This window comes from Geotrypetes seraphini, chromosome 17 (assembly GCF_902459505.1).
Source record: "Geotrypetes seraphini chromosome 17, aGeoSer1.1, whole genome shotgun sequence".
NCBI classification, from domain to species: Eukaryota; Metazoa; Chordata; class Amphibia; order Gymnophiona; family Dermophiidae; genus Geotrypetes; species Geotrypetes seraphini.
Genome location: NC_047100.1, coordinates 33,408,800 through 33,427,154, shown reverse-complemented (window position 1 = coordinate 33,427,154; position 18,355 = coordinate 33,408,800). Strand labels below are relative to the sequence as shown.

General features: G+C 43.1%; 1 protein-coding gene across 2 annotated transcripts in view; it reads left to right on the top strand.

Moving 5' to 3' along the window:
* The window catches only part of ATP2B2 (ATPase plasma membrane Ca2+ transporting 2), a 691,115-nt gene that overhangs the window by 632,261 nt on the left and 40,499 nt on the right, over positions 1 to 18,355 (top strand). For both annotated transcript variants that reach the window (XM_033926077.1, XM_033926076.1), the window contains 2 exons: positions 11,674 to 11,885; positions 13,886 to 13,993. In XM_033926077.1, coding sequence (XP_033781968.1) covers positions 11,674 to 11,885; positions 13,886 to 13,993 — 320 coding nt within the window. The remainder of the gene's footprint in view (positions 1 to 11,673; positions 11,886 to 13,885; positions 13,994 to 18,355) is intronic.

Sequence of the window (18,355 nt, the reverse complement as noted above, 5' to 3'; positions counted from 1 at the left end):
TACAAGGAAATCTTAATTGAAAAACTGCTCCTAATGATATCACTTTCATTCGGTATGTTAGAAATTCTTTTCTTCTAGATTGCGTCCATTTTGAGACATCAGGGAACATATATATTCGTCCTCCCAAGTAGGACACTTGTTTCAATTTAAAGTACAATTTCAGCAGCAATTCTTTATCTTGATGAAATACAAAAGAGACTAGTAACGTAGCCCGACCCTCTATTTCAATATCAGATGATTGTAATATATCAGATAAATCCATCTGGTCTTCACCTCTAACTGATTCTCCTTCTTTATTTACATTTTTCTTTAAGTAATAAATTTTTTGTAGTGGTGGAAGATCAGATTCTGATATCTTCAATATAGTTATCATGAAATTCCTAAAAATTTCCCGAGGTGACATAAACTTGGCTATTGGAAAATTTAAAAGTCTCAAGTTCAAACTTTTATGTTGATTCTCCAAATTTTCAATCTTCCTCAGGAAAAGCATTTTATCAGAAACTTGTTTAGTCATCAAATTTTTAGTCTCTGTTGTTATTTTCTCTAAATTCTTTATCTCTGATTGTTGCTGCTGAAGTGATGTCTCCAACAGGTTTATCTTAGAAGTTGAATTTAAAGTAATTGAAACAAAATTAGCACATACCGAATGTAGGTTCTCCAAAGCAGTCCAGATTGAATCAAGTGTGACCGCCTGAGGCTTCACAAGTGGCTTGAGGGGGGAAATAGCCACTAGCTTTTCCTCAGTGACTCCTCCAGGCACCGAATCCTGGGTTCCCTCAACCTCTCCACCACTTGCTGCTCGGGGTTCACTACTCCCTAGCCGCTGCGACTCCCCAACAGGAATCGACGGCGGCGTTGATGTGAACACTTCCGGGTCAACATCGGGTCTCGGCAGCGTCTCTCCCGCTACATTCGGGGAGCTCCCCCACAGCAACCGGTCTCTCGATGTTCCTCCAGGCATTGGGAGCATGCGTGGCTCTCTCGGGCTCAGTGACAAGTCGCTGTCTAAGCTGAGACTTCCCCTAGACTCAGCAGCAGATCCGCCCGAAATGGTTGGCTGGACTGTAAACGATGGTATTACAGTCTGTCGCATATTGGAGAAAGCAGAGGTAAGTGGAGGAAATCCCCTCTGTTTCCCACGTCTTTTGGGCATTAGATAGCTGTAGTAGTTATATTTATTCAAAAGAAATTGCCCCGTCGACGGAGAGCACTCCAATATGTGCTCTGCTCAAGACGCCATCTTTTATTCTCCCATAATAATTGCTCATTTTGAATGATATTTGTGATCACATAATTGAAATCCAATAAAGAAAAAAAAAATTTAAGTTAGGATAACTACTGCATAAAGAATGATACTTGCCTGGGTAGTTGTATCCTTATACACACAGACGCTCATAACATTGAAAGACTCTTGCATATACGACATACATGTCATCTATTCTGTGTATATTTATGAAGGGAATTTTTTTTTAAAATAAAGTAAAATTCTGGAATCTCTTCGGGGCACACAATTTGAGAAACACTGTTGTAAACTGTTCTGAGCTTTCCTGGGAGAATATTGTTCAGTCTATTGAAATGCATTTGATCCAGAAATTTAGTGGAGGACTAATGAACATTACTGGATGGAAAGGTATTCTGCTGGAGCATGATGGACCATCTGACATGCTTGTACTCAAAGCAAATAGTACATCACCTGATATGACTGATCATCACACTGAACTTGGTGCAGAGATAGCACAGACATTTCATGAATCTTTTGATCACACAACTATGAAATTGGGACAAAACCTTATAAGCAGTAGTCTGCCTAAGGGCACAGCATCCCTCCTTCTCTCTGCCCCCCTTCTTGTTGTGTGTGCGTGCCCCTTGCCTTCCCTTGTACCTTTTTTACTTGCCCAGCGTGAGGTTCCTGCCCACATTGGTGCTCTGTCACTTCCAGGACCTGCACCTAGGAAGTGACATCAGAGGGTGAGCAAACTCAGACATGGGCATGCTACTTATGCTGGAAAAGTTAAAAAGGTATGGTGAAGAGGGCAGGGGAGGGGCACCACCGCCTCGTGTGCTACTCACCCTTACTATGCCACTGCTTCTAAGTCCGCTGATGGTGTTGAAGCCATTGATATAAGACAAAATGAGAAATACTACAGTTTACAATCCAAAGTTATTGAAACTTATATATATATGTGACAGTTTACACATGACATGAACTACTGACAGTGGATTACAATTTTTTGTTCAGTTACTTGCAACAAGGCCTCATGCTGCACTTGATGTGTGGTGATACCACTGGCAAAGGCCTGGATGCACTAAAGATAGTCGGTAATACCGACTGGATCGCTGCTGGCTGATTCTGAACTAGCAATCAATGCACTACCAAGTTTTCATGCAAATGATTTGCAAGGAGATGCAAATCATTTGCAAGCAAATTCAACAGATTAATCACTCAGTTAGCAATTAACATATGTGCACAGCCCTAACATCAGTGACAGGGTAAGCAGCCTCCTGTCACTGCTGTTAGGGCACCGAGACCCCCCCATGGCAGAAAAAATGGCAGGAGGGATGCCTACTCCCTCTTGCCAATGTGACACCCCCATCCCCTGTGGCAGCGATGCAGCAAGAGGGATGTTCACTCCTTCATGCCACTGAAGGCCCACTCCTGTGTCAGGCGCCCTCCAAACATCCTCTATCCTCCCCTTACCCCCCCCCCAAAAAAAAAAAAAAAAGGCAGGAAGGATGCCCACTCTTGCTACCAGAGGTCCCCCGCCATCCCCCGCACTCCCTGAACTGGGTTATAGCAAGACGGAAGCTCAGTCCGTCCTCGTAGGTTTGTTGCTTCTGAATGGCAGGGCTTTCCCTCCCTGGTGCACGAGGAGGGGCCTAAGGCCCTGATTGGCTCAGATACCTAAGGCTCTGCCCCTTGGGTGGGGCCTTAGGCTTCTTCATCTGTATCCCAGTGCTAGGTAAAACTAATAAAATAAAAAAAATTACTGTGAGGTTTGGAATGAGATGAGTGGGTACAGCAAGAAAGACAGTGGTGGGGAGAAAAGAGAGTTTTTTAAGGGTAGGGTAAAAGGGGAGATCAGTGGCATTCTTGTCCCCTTCTCCAGAACATGAAATTGACATCAGGGAGGGAGGAGCATTGAAAAAAAGCAGAAAATAAATATTAGTTAATTAAAATTTTCTCTGCATACAGTGTGCTTTGTATAGTTTAATTATGTGGTTAACATTATGTATTGATAATAAGATTATATTGTGTGTATATGAAAAATGAATGGAAGAAATGGTATTACAATTAGTACTATTATGGGATGGGGTCTGAGGCAGGGCTTGGGTGGGGTCTAGGGCAGAACTTTTGCCCCTCTCCAACAAAAAAGCATTTTGCTACCTATGACTGTACCGCTCCCCTTTACTTTAGACCTGTGATACACATTTAAACTGCAAGGAGAGACTTGCGTATTAGTGAGAAAAAAACATGCCTGATTTTCAGTGCATATACACTTCCCTCTCCCCATTCGCGGTTTTGGCAATCGCGATTTCACATATTCGCGATTTTTGGGGGAGGGGGAAAAAAAGAAAAAAACCCCACAGTTTAGCCTTCCCCCCGGCATCCCGGCCTTACCTGGTGATCTAGCGGGCTTTCGGGGCAGGAGTGATCTTCCTACACTCCTGCCCCGTGTAGATCGCCAATAGGAAATGGCTGTGGGGAGTTCCTGTCGTAGTCTCGAGAGACTACGGGAACTCACGGCAGCCCGCTAGACCACCAGGTAAGGCCAGGATGCCAGGGGGAAGGCAGGAGGGAGGCGGGGGTGGATCAGAGACGGACCAGATAATATTCACAGTATTTTACCATTCGCGGTCAGGCTTTGCCTCTATCCCCCGCGAATCCAGAGGGAGAAGTGTAACATAATGTGACTACTCACAGTTGTTTTTTTGAAATGGGGCCTAAGCTGTGAAATGTGCTTCCAATGCCTCTGCACTGCTGAGCTTCTAATCTGCAGTTTAAAAAACAGTTAAAAACACATTTGTACATATAAACCTTCCTTTTGGCAGATTAAGCGTTTCAAGACTGAAAGAATCTATGCAAAAGATATGCTATTACTACTATTTATGATTTCTGTAGCGCTGAAAGGAATACACAGCACTGTACATTTAACATGTAATAGATGTTCCCTGCTCAGAAGAGCTTACATAGAAACATGACAGCCGATAAAGACCAAATGGCCCATCTAATCTGCCTATCCGCAGTAAAGCAGTTACTTACCGTAACAGTTGTTATCCAGGGATAGCAGGCAGCTATTCTCACATATGGGTGACGTCATCCATGGAGCCTGGATTCGGACAGCCTCGCAAGCAGACTTGCTTGAAGAAACTCAGAGGTTTCAACTCTGCTGCACCACGCATGCACGAGTGCCTTCCCGCCCAGCACAGGGCGAGTCTCCTCAGTTCAGATAGCTAGCAGAGAAGCCAACCAGGGGAGGTGGGTGAGTTGTGAGAATAGTTACCTGCTGTCCCTGGATAACAACTGTTACGGTAAGTAACTGTGCTTTATCCCAGGACAAGCAGGCACCTATTTTCACATATGGGTGACCTCCAAGCTAATATATGTAGATTTTGTACGTATTGTTAAATATAGTTATTAGCAGGGGCTCATTCAAGCTACATTGGATGTAGCTTGAATGAGCCCCTGCTAATAACTATATTTAACAATACGTACAAAATCTACATATATTGACTATTACGATTGTATCCCAGAAAAATTGCTAGTTGACCTCCAAGCTAACCAGAATGGGATGGTGGGAGTGTTGGCAACTTAGGAGAATAAATTTTGTAATACTCTCTGGCCAAAATGGCCATCCCGTCTGGAGAAAACATCCAGACAATAATGAGAAGTGAAAATATGAACCGAGGACAAAGTGGCAGTTTTCAATAGGAGTGGATCTGAGGAAATCCACTGAAGCCGCCATGGCTCTGATTTTGTAGGCTGTGACTCGACTCTGTAGATGCAGTCCAGCCTGGGCATAGCAGAAAGAGATGCAGGCAGCCATCCAGTTGGAGATGGTACGCTTAGAGATTGGATGTCCCAACTTGTTCGGATCGAAGGAGACAAAAAGTTGAGGAGCAGATCTGTGTGGTTTGGTGCGTTCTAAGTAGAAGGCCACAGCACGTTTACAGTCCAGAGTATGAAGAGCTGATTCTCCAGGATGAGAATGAGGCCTTGGAAAAAACACTGGACGTACAATAGATTGGTTCAGATGAAATTCTGAAACCACTTTAGGTAAGAATTTAGGATGAGTACGGAGGACCACCTTGTCATAATGGAAAACTGTGAAAGGTGGATCAGCAACTAAAGCTTGCAGCTCACTGACTCTTCGAGCAGATATGAGGGCAATGAGAAACACCACTTTCCAAGTGAGATATTTCACATGAGCCGTAGACATTGGTTCAAATGGAGGCTTCATTAACTGAGCAAGAACAACATTGAATTCCCAAACCACTGGAGGCGGTTTGAGAGAAGGTTTTACATTGAAAAATCCTTTCATAAATTTAGAAACCACCAGATGAGCAGAGAGGGGTTTCCCTTCAGTAGGCTGATGGAAAGCAGCAATTGCACTGAGATGGACTCGGATAGATGTAGACTTTAGATAAGTGCAAAAGATAATCCAGAACGGAAGGAGGAATGTTGAGGCTCCTTGTCATGAGAGATGCACCTTGTAGAAAATCTAGTCCATTTTTGGTGATAGCATTGTCTAGTGGAAGGCTTTCTAGAAGCTTCTAAAATGTCTCATAGAGGTTGAGAAAACTGAAGAGGAGTTATGTTGAGAGGTACCAAGCTGTCAGGTGTAGAGACTGCAGGTTGGGATGAAGTAGAGATCCTTGACTCTGTGTAAGCAGAGATGGAAAAACTGGTAAAAGGTATGGCTCACTGCTGCTGAGTTGAAGTAGAAGGGAGTACCAAGGTTGTCTCGGCCACCAAGGAGCAATCAGAATCATGGTGGCATGATCGTTCTTCAGCTTGACAAGAGTGTTGAAGATAAGAGGGAATGGAGGGAACGCATACAGGAAGAGATTCATCCATTCCAATAGAAAAGCATCTGCTTCGAGGCGATGAGGAGAATATATCCTGGAGCAGAACTGAGGCAGTTTGTGATTGTGGGGAGATGCAAAGAAATCTATCTGAGCAGTTCCCCATTGAGAAAAAATGTGATGAAGAGGCGAGGAATTGGGTGTCCATTCGTGAAGTTGCAGAAGACAATTCAATTTGTCTGCCAGACAGTTTTTCTCTCCTTGAATGTAGACAGCTTTCAGAAAGGTGTTGTGAAGGATTGCCCAATGCCAAACTTTCAGACCTTCTTGGCAAAGCGGGAGAGATCCCGTTCCTTCCTGCTTGTTGACATAATACATGGAGACTTCTTCACCGAAAGGGTGGTTGATCGCTGGAATAATCTTCCGCTACAGGTAATTGAGGCCAGGAGCGTGCCTGATTTTAAGACAAAATGGGATCGTCACATGGGATCTCTTCACAGGGAAAGGTAGGGGAGGGTTATTAAGGTGGGCAGACTTGATGGGCCGTGGCCCTTATCTGCCGTCTGTTTCTATGTTTCTATGAATGAGGACTATTTGGTCGTGAAGATGTTGAAAACCTTTGAGAGCACTGAAGATCGCTCTGAGTTCCAACAGATTGATATGACATTGACAATCTATGCTGGACCAATGGCCTTGAGTACGGAGACCGTCGAGGTGAGCCCAAGCGTAGGTCAAGGAATCTGTCATGAGGACCTTCTGATGAGGTGGCGTCTGAAACAGTAAACCTCTAGAGAGATTGGAAGACAGCATCCACCAGCGGAGAGACTGACTCAACGAAGGAGTGACTGTAATGTGTCAGGAGAATGGTTCGCAAGCCTGCGTCCACTGAGATGCCAAGCTCCACTGAGGAATTCTGAGGTGAAGTCTGGCAAAAGGAGTCACGTGAACTGTCGAGGCCATGTGACCTAGTAGTACCATCATGTGTCTTGCTGAGAGTGAAGAGCGGGAAGACACTGTGACAGAGCTGAAGAAGAGCATCCAGACGTTGAGGATGGAATGCTCTGAGTTGGATAGTGTCCAGAACAGCCCCAATGAACTGTAGATTCTGAGAGGGCTGGAGTTGCGATTTGGGAAAGTTGATTTTGAATCCCAAGGTTTGTAGGAACCACATAGTCCGTTGGGTCACTACAATAACCCCCTGAGATGTTGAATCTTTGATGAGCCAGTCATCTTGGTAGGGAAACACCTGAAGACCATAGTTCCTTAGAGCTGCTGCTACCACAACTAGGCACTCTGGTAGATGATGCCAGGCCAAAGGGTAGCACTCTGTATTGATAATGAAGATTCCCCACCCGAAATCTGAGGTATTGATGGGAGGCTGGATGAATGGGAATGTGAGTGTAAGCCTCCTTGAGATCTAGAGAACATAACCAATTGTTCTAATCTAGAAGGGGATAGAGGGATGCCAGGGACAGCATGTGAAATTTTTCTTTGACTAAAAATTTGTTGAGAACCCTGCGATCCAGAATGGGTCGCAGATCACCCGTCTTTGGAACTAGGAAGTAACGGGAGTAAAAAACCCTGCTTTGCTGTTCCACAGGAACTTCCTCGATGGCACGGAGATGAAACAGAGGTTGAGCTTCCTGAAGAAGGGCGGTCTGGGATGGATTGGAAGGATACTCTCTTGGAGGAAGCTCTGGTGGAACCTGAGTGAAATGAAGAAAGTATTTGAGGACCCTGGAAGCCATCATGGAATTCTGATAAAGGCAACGGCCAAACTTGTCCATGGACTTACTCTCTCTTCCTGGAGATACTGTGGCATAAACTCTGGAAGGATGGGTCCTCTTCAATGAGGATTCTACAAGGAGGGTTTAGTGAGATAGTTGTGAATTCTCAAAACCCTTACAATGTAGAGATTTATACCTCAATTCCAACTTGCCTGAAACAGCAGGAATAGCATAAGGAGTCTCGAGGTTTCGTTTGAAAGTTTGAGGCAGATGCATTTTTTCTAAATACTCCTTAGAGTATTTAGAACCAGTGTCCAATTTAAGATCCAGATTGCAAGCCATCTGACGAAGGAAGGAGAAGGACAATTGATCTGCCAGAGCATGGCCTTGAGAAGGACTCGATGACTTTGAGGCGCCTCGAGTGGAGAACGAAGGCGAAGCCTCTCTAGAGTATTGATAACCCAAGGAATAGACAGACTTGGAGGAGGCATTGGAATCATTTGAGTCCTCAGGGTCTGCAATCGGTGACCTCGATCGAGGAGTTGGAGGCCTCGATGAGATGGAAGGTCTTGACTGAGGCCTGGACGAGGAAGGCTTTTCTCTGGAAGAAGACCTGCGCCTTGATGGATGCCTCAATGAGGGCCTCGATCGACGACAAGAGTGCTACCTGGAAGTAGGTCTCAGGTAAGATCAAGAAGACTTCGGCCTTTGCTTGGAAACAGGCAGTGCCGCTGGTGAATGAATAGGGCTAGAAGCTATAGATCGAAACCCCACAGACTCAGTAGTTTGGATTGAGGAATCTCGATGCACTCCCAAAGAATCTGCTCCTTGTATGAAGTGTGAGGATTCTTGTCGAGACACTTGCAAAGACTCGACTCCTTTCATAGAGTGTGAAGATTCCAGACCAGACACTCACAAAGACTCGACTCCTTGCAGAGTGTGAAGATTCCAGACCAGACACCCATAGACTCAACTCCTTGCATAGAGTGTGTAGACTCAGCTCGAGGCACAGGCAGGGACTCAACCTCACGGGAGACTGATGATTGCCCAGGCTGGACTGCAGGAAGCAGAGTCGAGGCAGGATTGTATTTGCTCAGTAACTGAACAAATTGCTGCTCTAACATGGTCTAGAAAGAAACCTGCAATTGTGGATCCGAGTCTGAAACTGGACTACTTGCTGAGGCTAGAGGTTCTGAGGTGGCGGTAGAAGCATGCTTCAACTTGGAGGATTGATGTTTGGATAGCTTGGGGATCACCGCAGGAACCTTCTGCTTAGGTATCTGACCTGAGGGAAGCTCAGGGGAAGATAAAGCAGGTGTACTCGAGGCCAAAGACGATCCGAACGAGGAAGGTCTGATGAGACTCAATGTCGGAGTTGTGGAAACAGGAGGACCTCCCATTTACTTCTTGACCGAGTTGGAAGTCGAGGGTGTTGCTGAAGAGTCCATCCTGAACAGCTTTTCCACTTGAATCCGACAACGTTTCAGGTCCGAAGTTGAAGAGCAGCATAGTGCGCGCACGACTTCAGACTATGGTTAGGCCCAAGACAATGAAGACACCAGTGGTGTGGGTCCGTGAGGGATATCGCACGCTGGCACTGGCTACACTTCTTGAAGCCCGTGACTGGCTGGAACATAGGAGGGATGATAGCTGCTGCAATGTTGAATCCCGCAGGCTGCAGGCGCCTGATCCGTCCCGCCAGTCAGCTGACGAAAAAATAAAACTTTTTTTTTTAAACTAACAGAAAAGAAAGAAAGACATAGCAATTCGCAAAAGAAAATAACACAAACCACGGTGAAAAGAAGGCACGAAGCGAACGAAGTTCAACGCAGAGCATCAAAGTACAGACTTCTCAGCTCCGCGGAAAACTGAGACACTCGCCCTGTGCTGGGCGGGAAGGCACTCGCACATGCGCAGTGCGGCAGACTCAAAACTTCTGAGTTTCTTCAAGCAAGTCTGCTTGCGAGGCTGTCTGCATCTGGGCTCCATGGATGACATCACCCATATGTGAGAATAGGCTGCCTGCTTGTCCTGGGATAACCATTATCTCTTTCTCTGAGAGATCCCATGTGCCTATCCCCAGGCCCTCTTGAATTTAGACAGTCTCTACTTCCACCACCTCTTCAAGAAGACACTTCCATGCATCTACCACCCTTTCTGTAAAAAAGTATTTCCTCAGATTACTCCGGAGCTTATCACCTCTTAACTTCATCTTATGCCCTCTCATTGCAGAGTTTCCTTTCAAATGATAGAGACTCAACTCATGCACATTTATATTATGTAGGTATTTAAATGTCTCTATCATATCTCCCCTCTCCCACCTTTCCTCCACAGTATACAGATTGAGATCTTTAACTCTGTCCCCATGCGCCTTATTATGAAGACCACACACCGTTTTAATAGCTTTCCTCTGGACCGACTCCATCCTTTTTATATCTTTTTGAAGGTGCAGCCTCCAGAATTGTACACAATATTCTAAATGAGGTCTCACCAGAGTCTTATACAGAGGCTTCAATACCTCCTTTTTCCTACTGGCCATACCTCTCCCTATGCATCCTTCTAGCTTTAGCCATCACCTTTTCAACCTGTTTGGCCACCTTAAGATCATCACATACAATCACACCCAAGTCCCACTGTTCCGTTGTGCACATAAGTTCTTCACCCCTTAAACTATGTACCGTTCCCTTGGGTTTTTGCAGCCCAAATGCATGACTATGCATTTCTTAGCATTAAATTTTAGCTGCCAAATTTGGCAGATAGACAGCACATATTGAGGTTGGGGAGTCACTTGAAGAGAGAATGATAGGATGGATAAAGGTAATTTTATGGTGAGCGAGAGTTAGGAGCTGTAAAATGAATTTGTGCTGCTCTTGTCTTTCTTTTAGGCAGTTATTTCTTGACATACATAGAAACTCTTCTTTTTGAGTTATGGCGCCTACTTTGTGGAATTCTCTCCCTACTTATCTTCGTAAAGAAAAATCATTCACATTCAAAGCTCAATTGTAGGCATTCTAATTTGCTCAAGCATTCAGATCATAGTTGTTTTCTTTTATACTGGAAATTTCTTTTTATATTTAAGTTAGGAAAAATATATTATGGTTTTTCTCCCTTTTCCCTATGCAATTTTTATTGTAATTTAACCTTATTGTACTGCTCGAAAGGGTTTAGAGAAGAGCGACTAAAATGGTTAAGGGGCTGGAGGAGTTGCCGTACAATGAAAAATTAGAGAAACTGGGCCTTTTCTCTCTTGAAAAGAGGAGACTGAGAGGGGACATGATCGAAACGTTTAAGATAATGAAGGGGATAGACTTAGTAGATAAGGACAGGTTGTTCACCCTCTCCAAGGTAGAGAGAACAAGAGGGCACTCTCTAAAGCTAATAGGGAATAGATTCCGTACAAACATAAGGAAGTTTTTCTTCACCCAGAGAGTGGTGGAAAACTGGAATGCTCTTCCAGAGGCTGTTATAGGGGAAAACACCTTCCAGGGATTCAAGATACAGTTAGACAAGTTCCTGCTGAACCAGAACGTACGCAGGTAAGGCTAATCTCAGGGCACTGGTCTTTGAGCGGACCACTGGTCTGACCCAGAAGCGGCAATTTTTATGTTCTTATATTTATGTATTGTTTTTCCTTTCTCCAGTTTATATTCATTGTAACCGCGTTTGCAGTATATTAAATAAATTGAACTTGAATTTGTACTGTGTATGTTCATATTGTACGTTGCTTAGTTGTAGGCGGGTTTTAAATGTGAAAAATAAACATTCCTATGGAAATCTACAGCTTTTTGTAGATCTGCATATATCGTTGGTAACACTAATAATAGGTCAGACTATGTTTCTCTTTGAGCTCAGCAAATGACCAGTTTCAGTCTAGGAATGTTTCTAATTGCGAACACTTTTTCTTCCACTATTTTTTTTTAAGGTGAAAAAATGTTTACTATTGACAGTGGCAGGAATGCACCACTCCACTCTCCTCCCTCTGAACATTACACCATCATTTTTAATACCTTCGTCATGATGCAGCTATTCAATGAAATCAATGCTCGCAAGATCCACGGAGAGAGAAATGTTTTTGATGGCATCTTTAGAAACCCTATATTTTGTTCTATTGTTCTAGGCACATTTGCTATACAGGTAAGTATTCACCCAAGAAATTGAAACTGCGATGGGAATATAATGCCCTGACTGACTGCCCTGACCTGACTGACAGCTAGTATCTCTTAATGTCAAGAAGGAAAAGATTTCCATATACATAAAGTTCCAAAAGGCAAACACAAGCAAAAAATCCAATGAAACTGCAGTAATATGTCAAACAACAAACAAAAAAGAAAACTGCAGGGGTGATGTACAAAATGCCAAGGCTTTAATCTGAGTCAATAAACAGTTTGTGTCCAAGAAAATCCAAGAAATGTAGGGCTAGATTCACTAAGCTTTGCGAGCCTTCTCTGACCTGCAACCCAATTCAGTAACCTCCTGGCCTATCAACCTCGATCTGATCCACGCTTTCTGCCACCCTGAAATACCAGTATCAAAACAAAAATAAAACATTTTAAATATCTCCCTTGTGCAAAATGCACAAGAAGAGAAGCTCTACCGACTCTCCTGCTCTCTGTCGCCCTGTCCTTGCTCCCTTCCCTGCAGTGTAAGCCCATGGTTTTAACCTGCGGGTTAAGTGCGTGTTCTGTTCCATCTGGCTGCAGCGTGTTCTGGAAAAAGCTCATTCTGTCCACTCAAAACTGCAGGCACCACCCCCTCCCCTTTGTTTTGACCTCACTTGTACGGTCTGCACATGCGTATGGATCGCTCTGCAGCGATCCTTGGGGTCGCTGTGGGGCGTGCCTCCAATCAAATTAATTTGCATGAGGATGCGTAGTGAATCAATCGCCCAGCAAGACTCAGCCATGGATTGCCCAACAAGGTGAGCTTTAGTGAATCTAGCCCATAGTTCACTTCGAGCTAGAAATCAGAACCCGACACAGTCCGTGTTTCGAAAAACATTTCTTCCTCAGGGATCCTATTGTGAAAATATAATAAAATCAACAGATGTGTCTGTGATAACAAGTGGATTAACTGTGAATTAATACACCAATGATGTGTGATGATAGAGAAGCTACCTGTGAATTATATAGGAATGTGATTAAAGCCTTGGCATTTTGTACATCACCCCTGCAGTTTTCTTTTTTGGTTGGCGTATGCATAAAGTTTCCATCTTCTTGTTTTGTATTTTTTAAGGCTGTTATAACATCCTAGAATGCCACATGAAAAGCGATTAGACTGTAATAACAGCAGCCAAAATGTGCAGGATATGTTTGCTACCGAGACACGGGGAAAGGGGTCAGCAGTTGTTCTGGGGGGTGGAGGTGGGAGGGAGTTTGTGACTCATGGGCTGGAGGGAGGGGGAAGAAAGGAGAAGGGCTTTTGGAGGGGGATCAGGGAACTAAAGAAAAAAAAAGTTAAGCAAGTGACAAAATTAAAGTTATGTGGCCTGAGCTGCATAACTCTTATTTGGGCCCCAGCTGAATATCAGCCAAGCCCGGATAAATTCCAGCAGGCCAGGCTACCCAGAATTATCCCTCAATATTCAGTGCTAGTGCCTACACATGGCCCGACACTGAATAGGGCAATAATTTAGCCAGCAACAATCAGGGTTCTAAAAAAATGCTGATCACCACCGGCTGAATATTGTGTGGGGATGAGGGGTGGAAATATGCTCAAATATGCCCTTTGAACTACCTCCCTTTAATTTGACTAAAAGTGTGTATAATATTGTAATTGGTGCATACATTTAGGGCCTGTTTTACAAAGCCAAGCTAGTGGCTGCCGCGCAGCAACAGCCCTGAAGCCCTTTAAATCTCTGTGGGCTTCAGGGCCATTACCACGCTGCAGCCACTAGCACAGCTTTGTAAAACAGGCCCTTAGTCAATTTAAAGGTGAGATTTTTCATGCAGTAATTGGTGTTTTAAAAATTGTCTTCTAAATTCTTACAAATATTATATGGTGGTGTTGTGGCATTTATGGTTTTAGCTATGCCACTAGGTGTTATAAATGATCACTAGAATGAAGTCACAGAAAAAATATTTCCTTAATTAAATTTTAAGAATATATTCAATATGTTTTCTTCTTCTTTTTTTCAGATAATAATTGTACAGTTTGGAGGAAAGCCTTTTAGCTGTTCTCCACTTCAACTTGATCAATGGATGTGGTGTATATTTATAGGATTAGGGGAACTTGTATGGGGCCAGGTGAGCATCAACTAGTGATTTAAAAATCAGTAGGGCCTGATTATATTTTCAATGGATGGTCTGCAGAAGATTCATTCTCCTGTTTCTTAGGTCGGTAAAATTCTCAGAATTGACTGGGGGCAACAGGAATCATTAGGAGATTGGTTTGGCAAAGGAAGGGACACATTACTGTTAAATTTCCTTGCAGTTTTACTGGTTTATTTATTTATTAATTTATTTAATTTTCTATACCGTTCTCCCAGGGGAGCTCAGAACAGTTTACATGAATTTATTCAGGTTCTTAAGCATTTTTCCGTCTGTCCCGTTGGGCTCACAGTCTATCTAATGTACCTGAGAAAATGGGGGGATTAAGTGACTTGTCCAGGGTCACAGGAGCAGCGTGGGTTTGAACCCACAACCTCAGGGTGCTGAGTAACATATAGTAACATAGTAGATGACGGCAGATAGAGACCCGAATGGTCCATCCAGTCTGCCCAACCTGATTCAATTAAAAATTTTTTTATTTTTTTTTTCTTCTTAGCTATTTCTGGGCGAGAATCCAAAGCTTTACCCGGTACTGTGCTTGGGTTCCAACTGCCGAAATCTCTGTTAAGACTCACTACAGCCCATCTACACCCTCCCAGCCATTGAAGCCCTCCCCTGCCCATCCTCCTCCAAACGGCCATACATAGACGCAGACCGTACAAGTCTGCCCAGTAACTGGCCTAGTTCAATCTTTAATATTATTTTCTGATTCTAAATCTTCTGTGTTCATCCCACGCTTCTTTGAACTCAGTCACAGTTTTACTCTCCACCACCTCTCTCGGGAGCGCATTCCAGGCATCCACCACCCTCTCCGTAAAGTAGAATTTCCTAACATTGCCCCTGAATCTACCACCCCTCAACCTCAAAATATGTCCTCTGGTTTTACCATTTTCCTTTCTCTGGAAAATATTTTGTTCTACGTTAATACCCTTCAAGTATTTGAACGTCTGAATCATATCTCCCCTGTCTCTCCTTTCCTCTAGGGTATACATATTCAGGGCTTCCAGTCTCTCCTCATACGTCTTCTGGCGCAAGCCTCCTATCATTTTCGTCGCCCTCCTCTGGACCGCCTCAAGTCTTCTTACGTCTTTCGTCAGATACGGTCTCCAAAACTGAACACAATACTCCAAGTGGGGCCTCACCAATGACCTGTACAGGGGCATCAACACCTTCTTCCTTCTACTGACTACGCCTCTCTTTATACAGCCCAGAATCCTTCTGGCAGCAGCCACTGCCTTGTCACACTGTTTTTTCGCCTTTAGATCTTCGGACACTATCACCCCAAGGTCCCTCTCCCCGTCCGTGCATATCAGCTTCTCTCCTCCCAGCATATACGGTTCCTTCCTATTATTAATCCCCAAATGCATTACTCTGCATTTCTTTGTATTGAATTTTAGTTGCCAGGCATTAGACCATTCCTCTAACTTTTGCAGATCCTTTTTCATATTTTCCACTCCCTCTTCTGTGTCTACTCTGTTACAAATCTTGGTATCATCTGCAAAAAGGCACACTTTTCCTTCTAACCCTTCAGCAATGTCACTTACATACATATTGAACAGGATTGGCCCCAGTACCGAACCCTGAGGGACTCCACTAGTCACCTTTCCTTCCTTCGAGCGACTTCCATTAACCACCACCTCTGGCGTCTGTCCAACAGCCAGTTTCTGACCCAGTTCACCACTTTGGGTCCTAACTTCAGCCCTTCAAGTTTGTTCAACAGCCTCCTATGAGGAACTGTATCAAAGGCTTTGCTTAAATCCAAGTAAATTACATCTAGCATATGTCCTCGATCCAGCTCTCTGGTCACCCAATCAAAAAATTCATTCTAGGCATTCTAGGATGTTATAACAGCCTTTAAAAATACAAAACAAGAAGATGGAAACTTTATGCATACGCCAACCAAAAAAGAAAACTGCAGGGGTGATGTACAAAATGCCAAGTAACTATATGTTACTTGTAAGTAAAAATCCAGTCACCTCCTTTACATTAGTCCATATTTAGCAATCATGTGTCCAATAGACTAATGAACACTGTTTTTCACTTTTGCCACTTCTTTTGGGCTTCAGACATGCCATTATTTGTTCGCTGACATTTTTAGCGATACAAAACACCTTTTTGGCTATGGCTGTGGCCTCTTCATTTGCCCATATGTTTCTATATGTTTTATGTCAATTTGTTGAGATTTTTTTGTTATATATAAAGTGCTCAATATAAATAGTTATAAAAATTTAACTTATCTTAACAAATTTTCATCTCCTTAATAGGATCGGGTCGGGGTTTGTCACATCGACATGTTTCGCCATAAAGGCTTTCTCAAGATACAGACCCCCTTTTTTAGTTTCAAAAGACCATCCCAATATCCAACATTTTCTTTGGTAGATCAAATAAATGTTGGATATCGGGATGGTCTTTTGAAACTAAAAAAGGGGGTCTGTATCTTGAGAAAGCCTTTATGGCGAAACATGGCGAAACATGTCGATGTGACAAACCCCAACCCGATCCTATTAAGGAGATGAAAATTTGTTAAGATAAGTTAAATTTTTATAACTATTTATATTGAGCACTTTATATATAACAAAAAATCTCAACAAATTGACATAAAACATATAGAAACATATGGGCAAATGAAGAGGCCACAGCCATAGCCAAAAAGGTGTTTTGTATCGCTAAAAATGTCAGCGAACAAATAATGGCATGTCTGAAGCCCAAAAGAAGTGGCAAAAGTGAAAAACAGTGTTCATTAGTCTATTGGACACATGATTACTATATGTTACTTGGCATTTTGTACATCACCCCTGCAGTTTTCTTTTTTGGTTGGCGTATGCATAAAGTTTCCATCTTCTTGTTTTGTATTTTTTAAGGCTGTTATAACATCCTAGAATGCCACATGAAAAGCGATTAGACTGTAATAACAGCAGCCAAAATGTGCAGGATATGTTTGCTACCGAGACACGGGGAAAGGGGTCAGCAGTTGTTCTGGGGGTGGAGGTGGGAGGCTGTAGCTTTAACCACTGTGTCACACACTATATTGTTGCCTCTAATTGACTACTGCTCCGACGTTCATAGGCAATGCAGTGACTGCACAGGGCACCCAGGATGGGCAGTTCTCCATTGCAATATCAAAGGACCCTTCCATCTCTAAACTTGAGCTCTATCAGACTGGACAGAGGACAGTCGGGGTGTGGCTCTGTAACACAGAACAAAGCTTTCTTCCTCTTCAGTTTTCCCCTGTCAGCCTGTGGGACTCTTTCACACATATATGGGGATCAGGCAGTTTATGAGAATGAGATCATGGTAGAAAAGACTATAAGAACATGGAAGGGGGTCTCTATTACCCGGAACAGCACATTCAGGTTGAGTGTACAATGCATCTTTGCTGCCAGCAATGTCCACCCTCTGAAAGTTGAGGTATTCACTCTGGGTCCACCCCCTCCAGCCTCTAGTCAAGGGCCCCTACTGTTGGAGATGAGAATTGCTGAAGATATCTAATATCATCTTAGGAAGCTACCCAGGTGCAGCCATGGGTGGCATATGCTAGGTGTAGCTGTTCGTCTCTATCACTTGTACGAGTGATTCTTCTATCCTTTATGGAGGTTTTTTGGGGGTTTTATTTTTATTTTATTGAGATTGCATTTGACCTGTGATTCAATAATAGCAGTATATCAAGATGTAAATAAACATTAGAAAAGAGTTGATGATGCAAATCATGAGAGTTGCGACTTTTTCATGTGTGGATTCAACAGAATGGAGTAAACTCCCTGGCTACATAAGGGAGCAAGTGAGTTTGATCATGTTTAAACGTTTGTTAATATAATATTGTAATCACTGCTATAATCTCTTGTTAATAATATTACTTTCTTTAAATTGATTTAAATATTATTGTGAAGTGCTCAGACCAAGTAACCCAAAATATAGTGAAGTCACTACAATGAGGTTAACAAGGGGACCATCATCGCCTTCACCTGTCCCCTGCCCTCCCTAAATGCACAAAAAAACTTGATCAGATCAACTTGATGTACTTATCTGAATATGAGGGTAGTTGGTTTCGTTAATTCTCATTGATGACTGTTTATTAATAAAGTTCATGTGCTCCATTAAAATCCTAAAAGTGTTCATTCGTTCTTCCAATCCCGTCCCCCGACTCGAGTTTCACCTCTTCATCAGGGAGGGACACTAAGGAAAAATCAAACCAAGTTCAAAAATCGCAACTCAAACTTCTTGAAACATAGTGAAAAGATTCAAATTAAATTAAATTATATCTATGAGTTCTGAGTACTATTTAGTAAATACCAGTGTAGTAACTTAATCATAATCTTAAAGCTCTTAAAGTGCCTATAA